Source organism: Scyliorhinus torazame, chromosome 4 (genome assembly GCF_047496885.1).
Source record: "Scyliorhinus torazame isolate Kashiwa2021f chromosome 4, sScyTor2.1, whole genome shotgun sequence".
Lineage (NCBI taxonomy): Eukaryota > Metazoa > Chordata > Chondrichthyes > Carcharhiniformes > Scyliorhinidae > Scyliorhinus > Scyliorhinus torazame.
The window spans coordinates 221,374,378-221,400,456 of NC_092710.1; the positions used below are offsets into that span (position 1 = coordinate 221,374,378).

Consider the following 26,079-nt stretch of genomic DNA (forward strand, 5'->3'; position numbering starts at 1 on the left):
GGTTTTCTATGGGTGCTCTGGTTTCCTACCACAGTCCAAAGGTGTGCAGGTTAGATGGATTGACCATGATAAATTGCCACTTTGTGTCCAAAGATGTGCAAGTTAGGCGGATTGACTATGATCAATGTGTTATGGGGATAGGGTGGGGGAGTGGGCCTCGATAGAGTGCTCTTTTGGAGGGCCGGTGCAGACTCGATCCGCTGAATGGCCTCCTTCTGCACTATAGGGATTGTATGGAATCTAACAAGATTCTGACCTTATCATGGATGGGAGAGTATTGATGAAGCATCTGAAGCTGGTTTGTCCTAAGACACTACCCTTGAGAAACTCTTGCAAAAAAATCCTGGGAGGGAGATGATCAGAGGGGATGATTGTAAGGGAATTTCCAGATGGTGGTGTCGCTAAGTCTGCCCTTGTCTTTCTGGATGGTAGAGGCTGTGGGTTTGGAAGATGCCGTCTAATGAGCCTTGGTGAGTTCCGGCAGTGCATCTTATAGATGTTACATACTGCTGCTACTGTGCATCGGGGTGGTAAATGAAGTGAATGGGGTGCCAATCAAGTGGGCTGCTTTGTCCAGGATGGTGTCAAGCCTCTTGTGTTTTTGGAGCTGCACTCATCCAGACAAGTGGAGAGTGTCCCATCACACTTCTAATTGTGCCTTATAGATTGTGGAAAGGCTTTGAGGAGTCAGGAGGGGAGTTACTCTCTGTGGAACTCCCAGACTCTGACCTGCTCTTGTAGCTGCAGTATTTTTATGTCTTGTCCAGTTCAATTTCTAATCAATGGTAACTGCCAGGATGTTAATTGTGGGGAATTTAGTGATGTTAATGCCATTGAATGTCCAGGAGAGTGACTTATCCCTAATTCTGGAGTTGAATTCTTTTGTCCATGTTTGAACCAAGGTTGTAATGAGTCTAGGAGATGAGTGGCCCTGGCGGAACCCAAACTGAGCAGAACCCAAACTTATTGCTGAGCAAGTGTCACTTGATAGCACTGTTGATGACCCCTTCTACAAGTTTACTGATGAAAGAGAGGTGACTGATTGCGCAGTGATAGTCAAGTTAGATTTGTCCTGCTTTTCGTGTACAGGACATACCTGGGCAATTTAGCAGGTAGATACGAGTGTTGTAGCTGCGCTCGAACAGCTTGGCTGGGGATGCAGCAGATTCTGGGACTCAAGTCTTCAGTACTATTGCTGGATTATTGTCAGGGCCCAGAGTCTTTGCAGTCTCCAGCCTCTGGCCGTTTCTGGATATCACATGGAATAACTCCAATTGGCTGAAGATCTGATGCTGGGCATCTCAGCCGGAAGAGGATGATTCTTTCGACACTTCTGGCTGAAAATTTGCTGCAAATGCTTCAGATTTTGTCATTTGCTGTGCTGGGCTCTCCCATCATTGAAGATAGCGATATTTGTGTTGTTGCTTCCTCCAGCGAGTTGTTTAAATGTTCGCCACCATTCACGACTGGATGTGGCAGGACTGCAGAGCTTAGATGTGATCCATTGATTATGGAATCGACTAGCTCTGTCTATCACTCGCTGCTTACAAGTAGTCCTGTGTTATAGCTTTATCAGGTTGACAACTCTTTTTAGTTATGCGTGGTGCTGACCCTAGCTTGCTGTCCTGCACTCTTCAATGAACCAGGGTTGATCCCCTGGCTAGGTGGTAATTCTAGAATGGGGGATATACTAGACCATGAGATTAAAGTTTGAGGTTGAGTATATGTGAAGAGGAATGCTGAGTTCTACCTCTGTCTTGATTGTGAAACCATACCAATTAAGAAAGAAAGTCAATGTGACCATTTGCCGCATTTGTTAGTGCAATTAGCTGCAGTTTTTGCTTTCAAAAGCATATATTTCTATTCCAAGGTAATTCAATGACTGGTGCATGTTGAGATGTGCTGAGGATGCGATGATGCGCTGTTTAAATGCAAGGTTCTTTATATAAAACAAAAGGTTGAGGGAGAAATTTTAAAATTATTGTCCTGTGTGGTGGGGGGGGGGGGGGGGGGGGGGGGGGGGGCTGGGGGAGGAGGGGGCTGGGGGGCATTGGATTTTTGTGGGCTGTCTTTTAGCATATTGTTTCTGTGTACTACTCAAAAAAAAAAAATGCTGCTTTGCAATGCCAACACTGTTATCCTCCAGGTAGTTGACACTGCCTTTCATAATGCGGGTCTGTTGGTTACTGACAATACGTCAATATTTGCACAGAGTTTCCCCGGAGAATATCACTATTTTCAAAGAGTTCCAATTACCGAAAGATTTGAAAGCCCCCACAACACAACACACTTGTGCTCAACTCTGAATTTGTATCCTACACCCCAACTACCTCTCCTCCAGAATAGAATTCATGATTTGCTGCGCTAAAGCTTCATAAATATAGTTGCCTGCCCTGAGTGGTCATTTTCCATTTGTGAGTTGCGTAGGAAGTGTCGGTAGGGTTAGCAGCTGTGGCGAGTATCAAAACTTAGTCCAGTCTTGCTTTCACCTGACATTCGCTGTAATGCACACACGTTAGTTTCGACCACTCTGATTGTTGTTCATATCATTTATAATCCTTAATCGAACAATTATTTGATTCCCTTTCAAGGGTTATAGATGTCTTGAGTAATAATTAGTGGCAGAAAATTCCACATTTTAACCCTGTTTGAGTTATATGAACAAAATGGCTGTGTGCTGTGCAAGGACTTAGAATGAGCCTCTCGGGCACCTCTGCATCAAAGCTGATGTTTTCCTTTTGATTAGTTCCTAAGAGAGTTGATGCCCCACAGTACTGGTCTCAAAGTGTTCTATGCAATATATATATTTATAAGTGACCATTTGGAGCAGACACAGCAGAGGTGTGATCCACACACTACCTTAAATAATAGGACTCATTTTGAACCTTCCTGTTCTGCCCCTGGATCCTGGTCTCCTCTGAAAATTTGCATTCTGTTCTGCTACTGGATATGAAAATCCCCTGAAGCTGACGGTGGGTTTTCATTACAACATCATCCCGTCCTCTTCCGGACATCTGCTGGCTGGGAATGAAGCGAGTAGCAAACCACCTAGTGTTAATTGGATACGTTATTACAGTACTGGGGGGGGGGTCAATTATGACTTGTTTTGGCCCTCATTTCTGGAGCTACAGGCCCAGTTCCGCAACCTGTTGGCTGCTCGCCAGGGTCACCGAGGCGAGTACACAGTAGGAAGAAATTCTTCAGTGAACCAAACTTACAAGCTGAGAAGGCTCTGATCAGTTGTACTGAAGAGCTCCAACCATGAAATTCGCTTCTGTTCAAAGCGCCACTTCCATCAGAGTGAGCTTTCGGTGCTTGGCAGGTGATTGCCATCTTCCTGGAAGGCATTCCAGTTCAGCATTTTGTTCATCTTCAGCCTGCATTCAGCACACTATTGGAACAGCTTCTGTAGCTCTACCTTGCACCTTTGATGAGGGCAAGAGCAGAAGACACCCCAACAATAAGAGTAGCCACCGCCTTCTCCTCAGCGAGGAAGAGGGGCTGGGCACAGAGATCGAGTTGCAAGGAAGCAAAGCCCCCAACGCAAGATCAGAGGATCAGCTCTCCCAACATGTCGCAGTTCATGAGCTGCCGGCTCTCCAGGCAGGTCGCGAACAAGATCTGCAGCTTCCGGTAACGAGCCCTCCTTTTCCGAGAGAGCAATAAGGCGAGTGAAAATGTTAGTTGTTCAGCTGGGGATGTGTGGTCTGTAGAGAGCGAGGAATGAGTGAAGCTGCAAGGAGTGTTAATCTGAGATGTGCTGTACAGAAGAATAATGAAGTCAGAGTGAGAGGCTAGACATCTGAGGGGGGGGATGGTGGCAGCCTTCCCAGTTATCCTTTCTAGTTGTGTAGTTGTTGCAGCCTCAAGCCCATGTGCTACTGAGCTCTTGCACCCTATAGTGTGAATATTTTAATTAGACAGCTTTGACAGAATGGATGCATTATCTCACTCACCCTCTCTTGTTGATCAGGCAACTTTGTTGTCAATTTTAGGGATATAACTGTTCCTTTTGGAAATTGGAATTTAAATGGCAGATAAATGGGGATGGGGGGGTTTGAGAGACCAGTAAACACCTCTTGGATCGTTACAATTCAAAGGATGGTCCATGTTAACTTGAAGGGGTTAGAGTTGGAGGTGTAAAAACAATAAACAAAAGAGGATCCTCTTTCAGCTTCATAGTGGCCAAGGTTTCTGCAAAAATAGAAGGGCTTAGTTTGGCTTAGCCAGAATGGCACAGGAGCCCCTAATTCGGAAGCGCCCCCACCCCCACCTCCCTACCCCTCTATCCCACACCCACCATTTTCACCAGGGGCAGGGCATAGTTAATACCTCCATGGTTGGAAAGGACAGATGCATATTTTAAAATGTAGCTGCCTTCACTTAGAAGCAATTATTGTCAACAAGGTGTCTGAAACTGAATTGGAGTTATGGGCTTTATAAATTTGAGGAAAGTTCTAAACCTATCTGAGTTTTTTAACAAAATCAGGCAGCCTTTTGGAAGTGCCAGGGCAGCCTTTTGTGATTGTTGGTTGATGTTCATGCACACATAAGATGGATGAGGTCTGTGGAACTGTCAAACTGTCGAATCATTTAAAAACCCCTCTTTAGATTTTGAAAGATTGAAGCCTGCTGTGTGTCTCAGTTCAAAAAAGTTAAGTACTCGAAGGGACTTAATTATGTATCAATGAATTTTTTAACATAGCAAAGTCTGTCATAGATACTTAAACATTGTTACTTCATTAATTGGTACTAAGCTTGCAATTTCAATTGGTGTTTATTAACGATGATAGCCTGAGAGGTATTATTGTAGTATTAATAATGCTTGTCTGCTTCCACAACTTATAATTATCACTGTGAGGAGGTGGGAGGGTCAGCAAATTCACAATTTTGATTGACAGCTCCTAGTCATTATGAAGCATTAACTGTCTTTGATTTGAGGCTATGAATACAAATGTGTATTTTATAAGGGATTAAGTAATTGAAGCAATTTAAATATATTGACTGTGCTGTTATCAATTAGAGTTGTTTTTAAATACAGTAAAGTCTGGAATAGATGCTTAGAACTTTATTTTAGATCATCTCAGCATAGTTCCTACGGTCAGCTGAGGTGGATACTGGGCAACTTTGTGAAGGAAGTGCACAAATAAACAGGTAGAATTCATATATATGTAGGACATGATACCGTAGAATGGACACAAATTCATGGACTGCCATCTTTTCCCAAAATACTCCAAACATGGGCAGCAGTAGCTTGACAGCTCTGATTCCACCAGGAGGTAAATAGCCTTCGGCAGTACTATATCGGCAAGGTATCACCATGGTTTCTCTTAATTATTCTTAAAAAGAGCAAAGGAGTTTAGGGAGGATAAATTATAGCTCTTTGCTGTCTCATTCATTAAAAAGAAATTTTAAGTGAATCCATGATTTCATGGTCTGCTATTATTTCTACTTGTCTATTAAGAAGACGTTCCTAGAACTTGCTCAGCAAATCAGATTTGGACATGATCGTAGGAATGTACCTTTACTGCAAATTAGAAAAATGTACTTTAGAAGTCCCCATTTCGCGACTAGAAGTTTAAAATCACTTTTAGGAAAAATTGGCTGGAGTCATGAGCCCGCACTAGCTGACCGTGGGATCAGTAGCAAGGGCTGAAAATCCCCATGAAAATCACAATTCTCTCCATAGAGATCTCATTTTTTGATTTTTCTCACCCCTCACTGGCAATATCACAAGATTCATGCCCATAAAGGGTGCGAACCTTATTTTCAAAAATTTCCATCATTTACATATTACTCGTTCTCTTTCCCCCCCCCCCCCCCTCACTAAATACCATCGGTCATGTTTAGAACAAGTTTGTCCAGGTGTGAGGCAGTCGAGGGGATCGTCCAGGGGTGCAGAGGTTAGTATAGCCTCCAGGGGAGAGAGGTCCATGCCCGCCAGGCACAGGTTGGCAGTGCCAGCCTGTATGGAGGGGGCAGTGCCAGGAGAGGACCCTTGTGGGAGCTCCATTGTGGAGGTAGGTGCATTGGTGTGTGGCGGGTGGGGGGGGGGGGGGGGGGCAGGAAGAGCGGCAATTTGGGGGGGGGGGGCGGGAGTTTGCTAACGATGAATGTCGGTGTGTGGTATTGCTGGCAATGAATTTTGATGGCGAGGGGTTGCTGCCGATGAATGTTGGGGGGAGAGCCTTCAAGACCTCTGTGATATGGGTTGTGGGCCATTCAGCTGCAGCGCCGGTTAGGGTGCCCTTTAAAGATTGCGTCCAATATATTTGTAGCCGGTTGCCGACTTTGAGACCCCACCCCTCCAGAGTGAAGCATAAACCACGCCCACTCATTTTGGCAAAGAGGTTCAAAGATCAGTGAGAAAACTTGTCTGTGCAAAGTTCTAACATAGAACATAGAAAATACAGCACAGAACAGGCCCTTCGGCCCACGATGTTGTGCCGAACCTTTGTCCTAGATTAATCATAGATTATCATTGAATTTACAGTGCAGAAGGAGGCCATTCGGCCCTTTGAGTCTGCACCGGCTCTTGGAAAGAGCACCCTACCCAAACTCAACACCTTCACCCAACACCAAGGGCAATTTGGACATTAAGGGCAATTTATCATTGGCCAATTCACCTAACCTGCACATCTTTGGATTGTGGGAGGAAACCGGAGCACCCGGAGGAAACCCACGCAGACACGGGGAGGACGTGCAGACTCCGCACAGTCAGTGACCCAAGCCGGAATCGAACCTGGGACCCTGGAGCTGTGAAGCAATTGTGCTATCCACAATGCTACCGTGCTGCCCTTGAGAACAAATAAATCTACACTATATCATTTAACCGTACTCCATGTACCTATCCAATAGCTGCTTGAAGGTCCCTAATGTTTCCGACTCAACTACTTCCACAGGCAGTGCATTCCATGCCCCCACTACTCTCTGGGTAAAGAACCTACCTCTGATATCCCTCCTATATCTTCCACCTTTCACCTTAAATTTATGTCCCCTTGTAATGGTTTGTTCCACCCGGGGAAAAAGTCTCTGACTGTCTACTCTATCTATTCCCCTGATCATCTTATAAACCTCTATCAAGTCGCCCCTCATCCTTCTCCGTTCTAATGAGAAAAGGCCTAGCACCCTCAACCTTTCCTCGTAAGACCTACTCTCCATTCCAGGCAACATCCTGGTAAATCTTCTTTGCACCTTTTCCAAAGCTTCCACATCCTTCCTAAAATGAGGCGACCAGAACTGTACACAGTACTCCAAATGTGGCCTTACCAAAGTTTTGTACAGCTGCATCATCACCTCACGGCTCTTAAATTCAATCCCTCTGTTAATGAACGCGAGCACACCATAGGCCTTCTTCACAGCTCTATCCACTTGAGTGGCAACTTTCAAAGATGTATGAACATAGACCCCAAGATCTCTCTGCTCCTCCACATTGCCAAGAACTCTACCGTTAACCCTGTATTCCGCATTCATATTTGTCCTTCCAAAATGGACAACCTCACACTTTTCAGGGTTAAACTCCATCTGCCACTTCTCAGCCCAGCTCTGCATCCTATCTATGTCTCTTTGCAGCCGACAACAGCCCTCCTTACTATCCACAACTCCACCAATCTACATCGGTTTTCTGTCTGAAACTGAAACTTTGCCAAATTCTGGTAAGATCCTGCCCATAGATAACAATTGGCGATGAACAGGAAAGATACTAAGAACATAAGTCCGTGATAACCAGATACATGGCTCACATCGTAAAATGTAATGAACGCAGTTTAACAATTAAATAATAGTGAATAAAAAGGACTCGACTAAGAGGAAGAGGTTAACCAAGGAGGCAACACCCATTGTTGCTAAAGCTGGTTTCACATTCCAGTTCCCTTTTGGAAAATTAGAAGTGGAAGGGGACTGAGAACCTACTAAATATTCCTCCGCTTTTTGAAGGGTTGGATATCGTGAAGCAAATAGCTTTGTATCGAACTCCCCAACAACTGATATACTCGAGGATTCAGTTAACACTACACAACCATAGAAAAGTTATGTTTTTTTTAAAAAGAGGTCATTTGGTCCATCTTTGAGGACACGCATGTGCCCTTACTAATCCCAACTTCTTACACCTGGACTATAGCCCTGTAGTTTATAGTACTTTCTAAAAGATTTAGGGTCCCTACCTCCACCACCAACTCGGGCAGCAAATTCGAGCCACCCACTACCCTCTGCGAAAAAAAATTCTTCCTCTTGTCCCTTCTACATCTTCTGCCAATTAATCTTGAATCTGTGTCACCTGGTTCTAGTATTCTCTACCAAGGGAAACAATTTGATCCTTCAATGTTTCTATCTCTTCCCCTCATAATTTTGTATGCGGTAGTTAATACTACCTCTCAGGATTGATACTACTAATTTGCCCACTGCCGACGTCAGATTAACTGGCCTATAATAGTTTGGTGTTTACTTCGATCCCTGTTTAAACAATGGAACCATATTTGCATTTCTCCATTCCTCCAGTACCTCCCCTGTATTTAGTGAGGATTGGAAAATCATCCTCCGTGCATCTGCTATCTCCTCCCTGATCTCAGAAACATTCCATCGGGCTCTGGCGACTTATCAACTTTCAAGGATTTCAACCCTTCCAGTACTTCCTCTCTATGATTATTCTGTTCAATATCTCCATGTTCCTCCTGGACTACTATATATGCATCATCTCTTTCCTTTGTAAACACGGAAACAAAATATTCATTTAAAATCTTTCCCACAGCCTCTGCATCTACACACGTTCCCTTCTTCAACGCTGATAGGTCCCACTTTTTCCTTAACTAATATATTGGTAAAACACCTTTGGGTTTTCTTCAACCTTACTTGCTAATTTCTTTTTCATACCCTCTCTTTGATTTCTTTATTTCCTTTTATACAGTCACCTGCACTTCCTACACTTGTCTCAGCTATCTGCAGTGCTTAGTTCTTTGTGCCTATTGTACGCTTTCTTTTTCTGTTTTATACTCCTCTAGACAACCAAGGGGTTCTAGATTTGGTAGTACCACTCTTATTTTTGGTGGGGTCATGTGTACTTTGTACATTTAGAATCTCGCTTTTTAGTGTTTCCCACTGGTTTTACACTGATTTATCCTCCAGCAATGCTAGCCAGTCCACCCCTTCTCATTTCTGCAAATATTTTCCTGCCCCCAGTTCAAAACTTTTACTCCTACTTTCTCTCTGTCCTTTTCCATGTTAATACTCGGGTGCTTCCCAGGGTCCTGCCATTTATTATGTATTGCCTTGCCTTGTTTGTCCTTCCCAAGAGCATCATCTCACACTTCACCGGATTGAATTCCATACCTTATTTTTTTTTTGTATCTGTTCATCAAATTTGAATTACAACCGCTCAACCTCTTTGTTCCATCCCTTTTTTTCCTTCTAATCATTTATATTTCTTAGGTTCAAACTTCCCTACATTGAACCCATCTACCAATTTTGTCCACTTGCTTAGTTTGATCAATGTTCCTTTACATCTTTCTCATCTACGCTATTTACCGTGTCATTGAACATGATGTCATCAGCAATTATAGGTATATGGCTCTCTATTCTTTTATCTAAGTAATTTATAAATATAACAACAGTATTTTATATAAATATGTTGCCTTTAACATAAACAACATTCAAGTATTGGGCATTCGGCCCTGTGAGATGATATCTAGTTAAATGTGCAATAACATGGTCAGAGAGGTCGGTTTTAAGGAGCTGAAGCCCGATACAGATTCCTGGGGACACCACTCGTCACATCCTGACAATTTAAGTAAATATCCATTCTCCCTACTCTCTCTCTGCTGCAGCGTAATCAATTCTCTTTCCGAACCAATAGTTTGCCTTCAATTCATGTGCTCTTAATTTTGTTAAAAGTCTCTTGTGTGAAACCATATTGAATGTTGTTTGGAAATCCATGTAAATAAAATGCAGAGACACTCTCTTGTCAACCAAATTAGTCATCTGCTCCAAATGTTCAACTAGATTCATTAGATACAACTTACTCATCACAAATCCATGTTGTTTTTGCTAATCAGTTTATGTTTATCCATGTACTCAATCTCTATGTGCCGAATCACAGATTCTCTTCACTTCCCCACAACGAACATGAGACTAATAGGCATCTAATGTCCTAGTTTATCTCTTCTACCCCCCATAAAACGGGAGAGCATGGCAATATTCCAATTCAGGGTGATAATTCCTGAATTGTGTGTGTTTTGGCAGATCATCACAATAGCGTCTACAATTTCCTCACCGTTTAAGATCCTGGGATGGAAAACACCGGGCCATAGAAATTTGTCTAGTTTCTCCGTTGCCAAAGTATGAGTCTGTTCGTACTTCGGGTATAAAGCCTTACTCAGTTTCTTGCCACCCCAACAAAGTAGTGTTGTAAGTCGCCCATTTTCAAAAAACAAAGTCCTGGGTTGAGTGATCTTACATTCTCGTGACGCTTATTAAGCTCTGATGATTACAGAACTAGGTTCTGAACACAATTCCTTTTTATGACATGAATTGTACACACAATTAGCATGATTTAAGGTAGCATGACGACCCCAAAAACATTTTTTTATCATCTTCGTATTGAGAAAAATTGCACCTTGGTGGGGTGGGGGGGGTAAAACAACAGAAAAAAATGTTGATAGTGGGTTCCATCTGTTGGCGGAATGCAGCCAGACACTTAAATCATGTGAAATTCAAAACTGCCAAGAAATAGCACGGACTTTCATCGAATGTAGATACTGAATATGGGAATAGTATTTGAGAATATTTTAACTGGATTAGACAGTGAACCTGTCTGTGAACACTTTAAAAAATAATAATGTTCATTCCATTATCCCGAGTGTTGACATTAACATCAGGTTCTGGCAGGTTCATTTGAAGAGGACATCTGCACAGGAGTTTTAAAAATCTAGTTGATCTTAGGTTGTAAGTGTCACTTGGCCAGCATTTACTTGCTCCTTATTTTTCATCAATGTCAGCTTTTTGGGGATAGATAATTTCCAAGATATGGGAGTTGAGGGACATTTCCCAACACTTCACCATGAATCACAATTGAAAGCTTTGGAATTGATACACTTGATGGGAGTTATTAGAAGATTTTAGTCTTCTGGAGTGCAGAGCAATCCCCATACTCCTATGGACTTCGGTGAATGCAATAAATACTGTTGTAATTCTCCTTCAGATTGCGCAAACAGTGTTGGTGCAATGACACCCTCCTGTTTGATATCTGTTTTGCTGGAGAGAGGGTCTGTGATGGAACCAATGCATAATACTTGCTAATTGTCAAGTGGGGAACGCTTGTTGTTTGAGAACTCAACTGGGCATCTATATCGCAGTTCAATTTGACCTTGAATGTTAGCATAGTTTCTGCCTGGTAATAAATTCCAAATCCTTTCAACTTTTGCTGCGTATCTCTTTCTTGATAATATATACTTTAGAACTTGTTCATGTCTTCAATAATACATTCACATTTAACATTAAAAGTAACTTATAAACCCTTTTATCCCAATATAAGCCCATGAAGTATTCATTTCAGTACTTTATATGCTAAGTTAGTCGAGTTCCAGTTAACTCAACAGAGTTTAGACAGCAATCCTTTCTGTCTGAATTATGAAGAAAGGTTGGGCTTAATTTCGACAGCACCTTATTATGCCTCGTGAGGCATCCTAAAACAAATCATATTTAATTACATTTTCTGGGTCATTCGCTATGGCTAAGTGCAGCAACCAATTTCATCACAGCAAAATCAAACAAACTGTAAATTGGATGGATGGCCAGTTAATCTACTTTTGGTGCTCCTTGAGGAAATAATCATGGCTTTGACATTAGGAAAACTTGCTGCTCCCTTTCAGCTAGTGTCATGGGACTTTAAACATCCACCTGAACGAGCAGAACAGGCAGATGTAGTTTTGGTTTAATGTCTCATTCAAAGAATGCCACCTCCAATATAGAGCACTCCCTCAGTGCTGCATTGAAGTGTCAGCATAAATTATATGCTCAGTCCTTCATTGCAGCTTGATCCTACAAGCCTCTGACTTGGAAATGAAAGTACTGGAACAAGTTCACACAATTAAACTAAACCATTCTCCCTTTTAAAAGTAGAAATATAATAAATACCCATTTTGTAGCACACAACTGTTCCCGTACTTTTGAATCCAAGCAGTCCTATTATCCCCGGTGAAGAGCTCTTGTAATTTGAGTCTGTACTGCATTTCCCTTGCAGTATGAGCACCAAACTTTAATCACCATTCTCCATATGTCCCAGACTGGCTCTGCATCGCGTACTGCACGACATGTTAAAACTGCAGAGTGAGCATCAGTCATAATTGTTGCTCTGGTTATTGCTGTCAATGCAATCTGTAAACAACCGTATGTAGCCATTGTAATCGTACCAAAAATGAGATGCAAACAAGTGATTGAACTGGTTCTGCCTGAAATAGCCAGAGCATATATAATACTTTCCAAGCTGTGATATCAATGAGATTGGAAAAAGGCTGGCATGGACGGCATCTGTGCAGGGGAATGTGTCATATCATGGCATATTTTAAGGATACTTTTATTGCCTTTAAAAGATAGCTTGTGTCATCAGATAAAAGGAATTCTATTTTAATCATCTCAAGTCCCTAGGCCAAATGCCCAGTACTGTGGCACAAGGTTGAGATGTAATGCTGCTAAACTATGTTGAATCATCAGCTTAGCCTCCACTCCTTGACGGAGACTAAGCCACAGACAAATTCCCTCTATCTAATCCTGTCTTGGGCCAAACTCTCCAGTTGTTGCCCTGTATAGTTCTCAACTCATTTCCTGTATCCCCCTCCTCCATGTGTCTCTTGGTTTGCCTTGCTTTCTCTTTCCTTGCGGATTCCATGTGGGAGCTTGGCATGTAATGTTGTTCTGTGGCTTCATTGCCTATTGAATTCCACTTTTGCCTTGCAATTTGGAGGACCATTGGGTCTTGTTTTGTCTCCTCCAATAGCCCAATATTAAACCTAGAGACTGAAACATTCCCTTTTATTTCCCTGGTATATAAGATGGAATAGCTATATACCAATGACTAATTATGAGACTTGATAAATATTTAAACCAGTTTTGATCAAATAGCTTATGTCTAGGAGCCCTACTTGTGGCTCCCAAAGTAGATATTGTATAATGAAGTGTGATGCAAATTTCAATATACCGCATGAACTTAAATTGTCTACTCTTTTTATGTAGCAACAAATTATGCAGCAACCAGCAATGAGAGGCCATTCTTTCACTCTCAAATATTTGTTTTCATAGTTTTATTTTGAGAGGAAAGCTAAAGCTGATTGTTCAGTTAAGTTAATTAACACTGTTCTGCAGAATCAAAATGCTCACCGTATAATTGATCTAATTCACCAGGAAATATGTTTTAAAGTTAGAGTTTGCTCTCTGCCATGTGCCCTGAAAGAAGTCAAGCTATTGAACAAAACTCCTTCACGTAAACTCTTATCTAGTATAAGGTATAGGAAATACTTATTTACAACAGCCTGCGCTACTGCGCGGTCAATTCCAGCCTGCTTTCGTCAGTATTCACTCAGGAAAAAGATAATGTTGTGGAGGAGAATGCTGAGCTCCAGGTAAATAGATTAGATGGCATTGAGGTAAGTAGGGAAGAGGTGTTGGCAATTCTGGACAGGCTGAAAATAGATAAGTCCCCGGGGCCTGATGGGATTTATCCTAGGATTCTCTGGGAGGCCAGGGAAGAGATTGCTGGACCATTGGCTTTGATTTTTATGTCATCATTGGATACAGGAATAGTGCCAGAGGACTGGAGGATAGCAAATGTGGTCCCTTTGTTCAAAAAGGGGAGCAGAGACAACCCCGGCAACTATAGACCGGTGAGCCTCACGTCTGTAGTGGGTAAAGTCTTGGAGGGCATTATAAGAGACAAGATTTATAATCATCTAGATAGGAATAATATGATCAGGGATAGTCAGCATGGCTTTGTGAAGGGTAGGTCATGCCTCACAAACCTTATCGAGTTCTTTGAGAAGGTGACTGAACAGGTAGACGAGGGTAGAGCAGTTGATGTGGTGTATATGGATTTCAGCAAAGCGTTTGATAAGGTTCCCCACGGTAGGCTATTGCAGAAAATACGGAGGCTGGGGATTGAGGGTGATTTAGAGATGTGGATCAGAAATTGGCTAGCTGAAAGAAGACAGAGGGTGGTGGTTGATGGGAAATGTTCAGAATGGAGTTTTGTCACAAGTGGAGTACCACAAGGATCTGTTCTGGGGCCGTTGCTGTTTGTCATTTTTATCAATGACCTAGAGGAAGGCGCAGAAGGGTGGGTGAGTAAATTTGCAGACGATACTAAAGTCGGTGGTGTTGTCGATAGTGTGGAAGGAAGTAGCAGGTTACAGAGGGATATAGATAAGCTGCAGTGCTGGGCTGAGAGGTGGCAAATGGAGTTTAATGTAGAGAAGTGTGAGGTGATTCACTTTGGAAGGAAAAACAGGAATGTGGAATATGTGGCTAATGGAAAAGTTCTTGAAAGTGTGGATGAGCAGAGGGATCTAGGTGTCCATGTACATAGATCCCTGAAAGTTGCCACCCAGGTTGATAGGGTGGTGAAGAAGGCCTATGGAGTGTTGGCCTTTATTGGTAGAGGGATTGAGTTCCGGAGTCAGGAGGTCATGTTGCAGCTGTACAGAACTCTGGTACGGCCGCATTTGGAGTATTGCGTACAGTTCTGGTCACCGCATTATAGGAAGGACGTGGAGGCTTTGGAACGGGTGCAGAGGAGATTTACCAGGATGTTGCCTGGAATGGAGGGAAAATCTTATGAGGAAAGGCTGATGGACTTGAGGTTGTTTTCGTTAGAGAGAAGAAGGTTAAGAGGAGACTTGATAGAGGCATACAAAATGATCAGAGGGTTAGATAGGGTGGACAGTGAGAGCCTTCTCCCGCGGATGGAAATGGCTAGCACGAGGGGACATAGCCTTAAACTGAGGGGTAATAGATATAGGACAGAGGTCAGGGGTAGGTTCTTTACGCAAAGAGTAGTGAGGCCGTGGAATGCCCTACCTGCTACAGTAGTGAACTCGCCAACATTAAGGGCATTTAAAAGTTTATTGGATAAACATATGGATGATAATGGTATAGTGTAGGTTAGATGGCTTTTGTTTCGGTGCAACATCGTGGGCCGAAGGGCCTGTACTGCGCTGTATTGTTCTATGTTCTATGTTCTATGCTTGGCCTGCAGTCGGAGAAAGGGCTGATGTGTTGGGTGCTCTGGATCCGTGGAACACATACAGGCCACCAACACTTAAAATAGTGCAACACTATTTTATTAAGTTAGAAACTGTTGAACATACTTTCACTGTGGGTTAACACAATGTTAGATTAAACTAAAGACCTATGCCTGTCCTAACCAGTCTATGCACTCAGCACATGGTGAAGATCTGTGCTGTAAACTGTAAGCTCTGTCCTTGTAGGAGGCTGCATCCCGAAGGAGCGGGAACTCTGATGCCCCCTGTCTTTATAGTGAGTGTGCTCTAACTGGTGATTGGCTGCGGTGTTGTGTGTGTTGATTGGTCTTGCTGTGTGTCCATCAGTGTGTGTGTATCTGCACCATGATATACTGGTGTATATTATGACAGGGGCCATCAACAGTGCTATTAAGCGACACTTCCTTAGTAATAACCTGCTCAGTTTAGGTTCCCCCAGGGTCTCACAGATCCTGACCTCATTACAGATGTGGTTCAAACATGGACAAAAAAGCTGAACTTCAGAGGTGAGGTCAGAGTGGCTGCCCTTGATATTAAGACAGAATTTGATCAAGTATGGCATCAAAGAATCCTTGCTAAACTGTAATCGGTGGGGGGGGGGGGGGAGGGGGTGAAATTCTCCACTGGTTGGATTCATACCTGGCACAAAGGAAGAAGGCTGTGGTTGTTGGAGGTCAGTCATAAGTCCTGAGACATCACTGCAGGAGTTCCTCAGGGTAGTGTCCTGGGCCCAACCATCTTCAGCTGCTTTATGAATGACCTTCCTTCCATCATAAGGTCAGATGTGGGGATCTTCGTGATTATTGCACATGTTTAGCACCATTTGCGACTCCTCGACACTGAAGCAGTCCATGTCCAAATGCACCAAGACCTGGACAATATTCAGGCTTGGGCTGACTAGTGGCAAGTTGCAGTCGTGCCACACAAGTGCCAGGCAATGACCATCTTCATTAATAGAGAACCAAACCATTGTCCCATGACATTCAATGGCATTACCATTACTGAATCTCCCACTATCTACATCCTGCAGGTTACCATTGACCAGAAACTGAACTGGACTAGCCATATTAATACTGTGGCTACAAGAGCAGGTCAGAAACTGGGAATCCTGCAGCAAGTAACTCGCCTCCTGACTCCCCAAAGCCTGTCCACTACCTACAAGGCACAAGTCAGGAGTGTGATGGGATACACTCCACTTATCTGGATCAGTGGAGCTCCAACAACTCTCGAAGCTCTACATAATCCAGAACAAAGCAACCCACTTGATTGGCACCCCTTCCACAAACATTCACCTCCACCACCGACACACAGTAGCAATAGTATGTACCATCTACACGGTGCACTGCAGGAACTCACCAAGGCTCCTTGTGCAGCACCAAACCCACGGCCATTGCCATCTAGAATGACAAGGGTTGCAGAAACATGGGAATACCACCACCTGGAAGTTCCCGTCCAAGTCGCTCATCATCCTGACTTGGAAATATATCGCCGTTCCTTCACTGTCGCTGAGTCTAAATCCTGAAACTCCCTCTCTAACAGCACAATGGGTGTATCTACACTATAGGGCCTACAGCGGTTCAAGAAGGCAACTCACTACCACCTTCTTAAGGGCAGTTAGAGATGGGCAACAAATGTTGGCCTATCCAGCGAAGCCCACATCCCGAAAAATGAACTTGGATTTATTTAAATACCCGGGGAGCGGGATTCTCCGTCCCGTTGCATCCCTTTTCTGGGGCGATGCGCCCCTGCCAGCAGTGGGATCCTCTGACCCGGTAGCCTGTCAATGGAGTTTCCCGTTGTGGGCACCACCGTGCTGTCGGGAAATCCATGGGCGAGAGTGGGTGCCAGAGCAGCGGAGGATCCCACCGACCAAGAATCCAGCCCGAGGTCTTTGGTTGAGTCCAATAAACTACAGTCGGCAGGTTTGTAATTTTAAAACATAAGCAACCCTGGGCAGCACGGTAGCACAAGTGGCCAGCACTGTGGCTTCACAGCGTCAGGGTCCCAGGTTCGATTCCCCCCTGGGTCACTGTCTGTGGGGAGTCTGCACCTTCTCCCCCTGTCTACGTGGGATCCTCCGGGTGCTCCGGTTTCCGCCCACAGTCCAAGACGTGCGGGTTAGGTGGATTGGTCAAGCTAAATTGCCCTTAGTTGCCAAAAAGGTTAGGAGGGGCTATTGGGTTACGGAGATATGGTGGAAGTGAGGGCTTAAGTGGGTCGGTGCAGACTCGATGGGCCGAATGGCCTCCTGTACTGTATGTTCTATTATGAATGGTATCTTTAATTAAACAGACAGAAAATGTAACTGGCAATCTACTACCCATTTTCCAACCACCCTACCCTTTCTAACTTGCCCGACTCTTTTTTTTTAATATATACAGACAAACCATATAGAGGGGAAAGGGAAAGAGAATATCAAAAAAATAAAAGGTTTGGGATCTTTGATTCACAGGGATGAATTAAAGTCAATATCTTTCTAAAGTTCAGGCTTTCGGTTTGGTACTTCCTTTCTTCCAGGCTTGACATGATCTTCTCAGGCAGGCTGTCTACCTTCCATGCAGACTGAGCATCATTTCAGATTCACAGCAAAGGGTATGCAAGATATTCACTGCTTTTGAAACAACAAATCAGTTCTTTTACTTCAACCCTGAAGAGCAACAAACTGCTGATTTTCATGCACTTAAAAGATCTTCAGCTACAGATAGCAGGCAGCAGAAAGATAAAACTCCATTCACTACTGATGGCTGATAACTTCTGGAAGGTTCCCTCAGAGACATCACCCAGCAGGAACCAATTACTGACTGTTGCTCGGCAGAACACTGTTCCTGGCCAACCAATTGGTTTCCAATTAACTAATCAAACTGATTCACTCCAAAACCGGTTCCTCCCATCTACTTGCTGCCGAAGAGCCCCAAACACAGTCTGAAAATGCATTATCCTGGCAGCAGGCTGTTTTAACCTTTGTGTCTTCTGCTTTCTTCTCTCTACTTTAAGACACATCCCAATTATTGACCCATGGATCAAAACAGTAAAATACAAGAAATGGGAACAAAGGAAATCGACAGGAAGGACTTTTAAAAGTTTCTTTTTTTAAGTTAAGCTACTAGATTTTGATGTAGTCCAATGGTGCTCCTCAGCTGCTGGTCCAGTTGACGACTCTTTGGCATCAAGGTAGCCAGTCGTGTGGTTTTTTGCTGTGTTCATTATCCATAATGTTTATACATATATATTATTAAATTTTGGTGACTTTTCCTCTTATGATTATATGATTTTAGATGTTTTCTATCTTATTATCTTGGTCACAAACTTTGTCTTCCCTTCAAACAATCTGAATATTTTTTTCCTCACTTTTAAACCCCCACTACCACTGCATACCCACTAAATGTAGAAGTGCAGTTAGCGATAAACCAATTACATTTTGTTACAGGTGAAAGATTAAGTAAAGTATAAAATGTAAAATATAAAGTATACTTTTTTAAGACGATGATTTTCTAACCATGACAGGTTCAGATTAGATCTGAAAAATTTAATAGTTATACCTTTTAAAATTGAGATTGGCTGCGATTTTCTGGGCCCATTCTCCGCAGGTGCAAATCCTGTTATGGCCGCTAAATCTCACGAGGGGTTCAAAACAAGATTTTCAGTTGCAAGACCTTGGTTTGAAATCTCTCTCTCTCTCTCTCTCTCTCCCTCTCTCTCTCTCTCTCTCTCTCTCTCTCTCTCTCCCTTCTTACCCCCCCCCCCCCCCCCCCCAATCAACGTCGCTATCAGATTCACGCCCAGTGAGGGCATGAACCTGATTGCCTTGAAATTGACTCATTAAAATATTCTTAGATGGCTTCATGCCATTGTTTCCGGGATTAGCACATGTACACCCCCCCCCCCCCCCAGCCCAAGCAGGCGTGACATCACATCATCGAGAATCATGGCAGCAATAGAGGACAGGGCCACGATGGCAGTGCCTGGGCGGGGTCTCCCCAGAACCCCATTGGGGGGAAGGGGTGAGGGAATGATTCCAGCGATGATGGGGTGGAAATGATTGCCTTGATGTTGGGGAGTGGGGGGGGGGGGGAAATGATGCCTCAATGTTGTTGATGATCGGGGGTGGAGGGTTGAACCAAACATTGTGATGAGGGGGGGTGGGGGTGGAGGGGGATTTGCTTTTCCGTCTCCTTGGGCTGGGAGTGGTCCCCTTACCTGCCATGGTTCCGGATGTGTGTGTGTAGTATGGGGGGCACTTTAAAAATGGTGCCCTGATTTCTCTGGAGTGGGCTTGCTGGCCCTATCAGAATGAGGGCCCAAAACATGCCCCTTGCCTTTTTGGTTCTGGAGTGAAAACCTGGCTCTGTTTCTGGGGAGAACAAAGAGCAATATAGCATAGGAACTGGCCATTCGGCTCTCCAAGCTTGTACCACTGGTCATGATACCACCCTTGGGCAAATCACTCAGCACTTCCTAGTTCCGTACCCCTCTATACCCATCCTATCCATGTATTTGTCGAGATGCCTTTTGAACGCCGTTAATGTATCTGCTTCCACAAGCTCCACTGGCAGCGCGTTCCAGGCACTCACCACCCTCGTGTAGAAAAACCTTCCTCGCATATCTCCTCTAAATTTTGCCCCACGGACCTTAAACCTATGCCCCTGGTGACTGACCCCTCCACCCTGGAAAAGAGTGCCTGCCCAGCCACTCTATCCATGCACTTCAAAATCTTGTAGACTTCTATCAGGTCGCCCCTCAACCTCCGTCTTTCTAATGAAAACAATCAGAGTCTATTCAGTTTCTCCGCATAGCTAACACCCTCCAGACCAGGCAACATCCTGGTAAACCTCCTCTGCACCCTCTCCAAAGCCTCCACATCCTTCCGGTAGTGTGGCGACCAGAATTGTGCGCAATATTCCAAGTGCGGCCTTACCAGCGTTCTATACAACTGTAGCATGACTTGCCAGTTTTTATACTCAATGCCCTGTTCAATGAAGGCAAGCATTCCATATGCTTTCTTGACTACCTTGTCCACTTGTGTTGTCACTTTAAAAGATCTGTGGACCTGCACGCCCAGATCTCTCTGACTTTCTATATTCCTAAGAGTTTTGCCGTTTACTGTATATTTCCTCTCTATGTTAGACCTACCAAAATGCATTACCTCACATTTGTCCGGATTAAACTCCATTTGCCATTTCTCTACCCAAGTCTCCAATCTATCTATGTCCTGCTGTATCCTCTGACAATCCTCAACACTATCTGCCACTTTACCAACCTTGGTGTCATCCACAAATTTACTAATCAGACAAGCTACATTTTACTCCAAATGTATACTATAAACAACAGAGGCCCCAGCACAGATCCCTGTGGAACACCACTAGTCACAACCTTCCATTCCGAAAAACACCTGCTACTCTTTGCCTTCTGTGACCGAGCCAGTTCTGTATCCATCTTACTACCTCACCTCTGATCCTGTGAATTCACCTTTTGTACCAGTCTGCCATGAGGCACCTTGTCAGAGACTTTACTGAAGTCCATGCAAACAACATCCACCACCCTCCCCTCATCAATCATCTTTGTCACCTCCCCAAAATACTCGATTAAGTTAGTGAGGCACATCCTCCCCCTCACAAAACCATGCCGTCTATCGCTAATGCTATCCCTGAGAATTCTTTCCAATAATTTACCTACTACCGATGTGAGGCCTTTAGTTTCTTGGATTATGCCTGCTACCTTTCTGGTACCACATTCACTATTCTCCAGTCCTCTGGGATCTCACCTGTAGCTATTGAGGATACAAAGATGTCAGTCAAGGTAACAAGCTGGTTTTCAGCAAGGATCTGACACTGCCAGTTTTAAGGAAATTCCACCATGCCCTATTATAAACAAGGTTGTTTTGGAAATTTAACTAAACCTTTCAACATTTTCCTTTGTAAGCCAGGTGCATATGGTATTTGAGAGCATCTTTTGCAACAATTGAGAATGTGTGCGCGTCCTTAATTGGAAGGGGGTTTATGTTGACTTTCAATCAGATATTGCCTTTCCAACAAAAAGTTCTCAAAGCATTTTGCTTGGGTACAATAGCATTGTGTGGTTGCCTGGGCCAACTATCTGTAAATATTAATTAAAATCCCACATTAGGCTTGGCAGTTTAAATTTGGTTGATTAAATTGGGAGTATCATCTATGGTGACCATGAAACTTGATCAATACTTCCACCTTGAATACTTTGTAGCCGGGAATGTTTAGTTGCTATTCATAAAACCCCAGTTAGTTCACTGACCCTTTAGGGAAGGAAATCTTCCACCACTCTTACTAGTCTGCCCTCCAGACTCAGCTCTGTGGCTCATTCTTAACTGTTGAACAAATGGCCGAACAAACCATCAGTTTCAAGGGCAGATGATGGGTAATAAATGATAATCTTGCCAATGACACACGAAAAAAATTAAAAGAAACACAATCAGTTACTTTTTGAAGGAGGTAATAAATTAATGGAAGTCAACCTTTTGGATCAGAGACAAGTGGTATTTATACAGTACCTTATCATGTTGCACCCATTTAAATATTTAAAGTTCAAGTACTGTTATGTGAATTTGTGTACTAAGTATTTTGTGCACAGAAAGGTCCTGTGAACAATGAAAACAACCATTACCGTTGACTGTACAGAAGCCACCATTGATCACATAAAAAACATGCATCTTTTTTCTTTTGAAAGCTCATATGTTCCAGCCTCTAGCATTGTTTCTCAGGCTCTGGTGGCCCAGGAAAGAAATAGACATTGAGCTAGGACTGAACTTTAATCTTGCCCTCTATTTTCTTTTCAGGCTTCACCTAGGTTCTGTTTTGCATTTCAGTTGTCATCAGAAACTATTTTGCCCCAATGCATATTGCACATTATGCTGTGCAATCGTAACTCACTGTGGATTCACATCGAACCACATTTTCCACTGCTCCCTGTCATTTCTACCCAACACACTGAACTGGCTTAAAAGCAAAGCACTGAAAGAAAATAACGTCCGCCAGATCTGTGGACTTGAGTTACCTTTTTGAGTTAAATGTGACTCTTTGGAACTGAAGAGAGGTAGAAATGCAATGTCTTCAGTTCTAAAGAACACTCGTATTGAACTCAAAAAGTCAGCCCTGTATCTCTCACCATAGCTTGTCAAACCTGCAGAGTTTTTCCAGCACCTTCTATTGTGATTTCTGATCCCCAGCACCCGCAATATTTAGCTTTTGTTTTCCACCTAACTGAATGTTGTGTCTCGCGCCTTTTATCGCTGTTTCTTTGTCATTCCTCTTCCTTGGTGTTGCGCGCACTAATGTTGTTGCTGTCCAATCCGCAGCAGAACATTCCTATGCTAGTTCAGCTTATTGAGAGGGAGAGTTGTTCTATGGGCAACCTGAATACAGTGGAGTATCTGACTTCGGGAATAGAAAACCTCCATTTGACTCACAAGCAGTGGGTGGGCACGCCTGTATCTGGAAAATGTTCAATTTGCTATAAGTGAGCAGTTCTGATTCATAAATCGATGCATATATTTCAGTATGCTGAATTTTATATCTTGGTGGAATAAAATTAATTCCAGGGTTACTCCAGTTTTTAAATTTCATAATTATGATACACTTAATCATAAATAACATTTTTTTATTAGGTGAAATTTGCAGACTGTCTATGGATGTTTGTTTATGAAAAGTAGATGAATAGAAGTGTAACTTTTAATGCCATTGCTGATGAGTTCAGTTTTGCTGATCACATTGGTTATTTTGAGAGATTTAGGTATCTGTTCCCTTCAGTTTAAGCCTTCGGCTCCAATAATTTGTACGTTTTAAACAACTTTACATTCTACATTGAATGCTTTTCAGTGGAATTGGTCGAAACTGGCCTTGGGCCTCGGGAGGCAGCAGTATCTTGGCTGAATTTGGCACCTTGCACCTCGAGTTCATGCATTTAAGTCAACTGTCTGGAAATCCAGTGTTTGCAGAAAAGGTCAGTTACGACATTGTACCGTTTTTTATTTATTTCCAAAATAATGGATAAATATGCTGAATGATTAGCATTTAAGTAGTCCAGAACTCCTCCAAATGTTGAATCCTTTCAAACTGCTCTTCCTAAGAAAGCATATTGGAAGATTTTTATATGCTAACTTCTACACCATGCATGACAAATGATGACTGCTGAAACACCTTCTCTTGATCGATGGACCATGTAGCGAAGACCCCCCCCCCCCCCCCCCGAAGCTCTCCGCATTATGGTGTAATTACTGCAGTCTCGGTGACTTTCCCTCTGTTTTACCAGCTCTGAGCTCCATTGTGAAGGAGCCTCACGCTTCACTCATTACACGATCATTGTGGCACAACCAAAGTTGGGAATTGGAGAATGGTGCACAGTGAATTGGACCACAACATTTGCTTATGCTTTTACTCAAAACTGCCTTGAATCACACAAGCAGACAAATCATGTTTTTTTTGCCTCAGATACTTTTGTTTCACACAGTGAGAATTTAATGACTTGATGTAAAATTAAAATATTTATTTAATTTTTACAGCGCTTGAGGGAGCGAAGAGACATGTTGAGCTGTAATCGGAGCAGAGAGAATATTTGAAACCTAATTAAATATAAATTGGGTTTTGCAACAGAAACTTCGATTTTCTTTTTGGTTTAGTTTTAAAGTTGAATCCATTTTTATTGTGAGTAGGCATTTCTATCAGTTTAGAAATTCCAAATGCAGTAATTCAAGCTGTTTTGACAGATGATGAACATTCGAAAAGTTTTGAATCGTTTGGATAAACCACAAGGACTGTATCCAAATTACTTGAACCCCAACAGTGGTCAGTGGGGTCAACGTAAGTAAATTCATCAGAAAACTACTTTTGCTTTCAAAAACATGGATGTGTAATGACCTTGCCTAACTCTTCTCAGATAAGTATTCAGTAAGAATACTTTTTCTCACAAGCTGTATTTTATTCTATTGAGAAATCTGAGAATAGTTATATTTCATCATTTAAATACATTCTTTCGGTTGCCAGAGATGTTTCTGAAATTCTCAGTCACAAAATTGATTGTATTTCCCACATGTTATATCCATCGGGTATGTGTTGGTCAGCTGCTGCTTCACTCAGGTAAAATGAAAGCAAAATAGTGCAGGTATTGGAAATCTGAAACAAAAAAAGAAAATGCTGGAAAAACTCTGTCTGGCAGCATCTTTGGATAGAGAAACAAGAGATGACATTTCAAGTCCAATCTATGATCAGAAAGCCCATCACATCGCTGCCTCTCTTCGGTTCAAAATAGACGTCAGCTTAGACTTGAACGTTAACTCTTGTTTCTCTCTCCACAGACGCTACCTGACCTGCTGAGTTTTTCCAGCACCTCCTGTTTTGTTTTATTTCAAGTGATGTTGTTTTGGACAATAATGTTCTTGAGCTAGATGTGGCTGTTGATGGTATCTGATGCTCTCACCCAGGCTCAAGGAATTTTAGATCTTCCAATAGATCCTTTTATAATGATGATTGGTATGGAGTTTATGTTGACTCCCAGAATTGATTTCCAATGCTGTGCATCTAGCATAGGTTATCCAGCATATCTTTGTATTTATTCAAAACACTGGAAGGTGATCTTGGCAAGAAGAATAGAATCAGTCAATACTGCATGAAGCAACATGGTCATGTTACTCACTGGTGGCCATGGAAAGCGAATACCTAAGAATGGAGAGATCATACCAAGTAAGTCATTGTTATCAATCCCGTTGAGGCACAAAAGTGCTGGCACGTCATGTTTCATATTGTTTCAAAGTCTGGATAGTCAAGAAGCTGCTGTTATCATACAAACTTCTTCTATCTCTTACCTTTATCTTCAAATCCTGAGGCAATCTCTCACTGTAGCACAAATTGTAAACGTTTTAAGACTGAGGTGAGGAGAAATTTCTTCACACAGAGAGTGGTGAATCTGTGGAATTCGCTACCACAAAAAGTAATTGAGGCGAAAATGTTGTGCAGTTTCAAGAAAAAATTCGATATAGCTCTTGGGGCTAAAGGGATCAGGCGGTATGGGGAGAAGGTGGGATCAGGGTATTGAACTCGATGGTCAGCCATGATCATAATGAATGACGGAGCAGGCTCGAAGGGCCGAATGGTCACCTCCTATTTTCTATGTATGTTTCAATCAATTAATTAGACTATTAGCATCAGGGCATTCTTCCTTCCAAAGAGCATCGATAGTGATCTCAGGTTATTAATGATCTTGGATTATTGCTTAGCCCCAGTGAAAGCCAGGGGTAGACCAAGAAGCAACCTCATCTCTGAAGATATCCCAGTTGTTTGCTCAGGGTAACACTAGTTCTCAAAAGCATCCATCCAGCAACAACGAAGGCATGCTAACTTTCACATAGTGCCTTTAGGATAGTAAAATGTTACAAAGGAGATTTGGGGGAGATGGTCATCCAGCATAAAGTACTCAGGATAAGCCACGAGTGAAAATGTTCTACTTTGATAGAATATACATATGTTGAAAAAGGATGGTAAATTGCCTACCTTTTCTGAAGTCTTTCTATTTTGACTGCCTTGCATTTTCAGTATGCAAGGCTTGCACTTGGTCGTGCTCTTTCTTGCACTCTCTGATCCTTACTCTTCCTCTCTCTCCCTGCTTTTCCTGCCTCGACACTGAGGCTTCTATGTACTTTGCATGTGTAATGAGAACTCCGTCCAGCTGATGTTACTTTCCCTTCAAAAGAGCTGAAGTGTTACCAGGATGAGTTTTTGCAGAAAGTGAAAGCTGTTGATTTCATGAGAAAACCATGGCTATAACCTCTGAATTCCCCAATGTCGGATTGAGGGGGGAT

General features: G+C 42.9%; 1 protein-coding gene across 2 annotated transcripts in view; it reads left to right on the forward strand.

Moving 5' to 3' along the window:
• Nucleotides 1–26,079, forward strand: part of man1a1 (mannosidase, alpha, class 1A, member 1) — a 591,384-nt gene that overhangs the window by 509,294 nt on the left and 56,011 nt on the right. For both annotated transcript variants that reach the window (XM_072499366.1, XM_072499367.1), the window contains 2 exons: nt 23,105–23,228; nt 23,992–24,085. In XM_072499366.1, the coding sequence (XP_072355467.1) occupies nt 23,105–23,228; nt 23,992–24,085 (218 nt within the window). The remainder of the gene's footprint in view (nt 1–23,104; nt 23,229–23,991; nt 24,086–26,079) is intronic.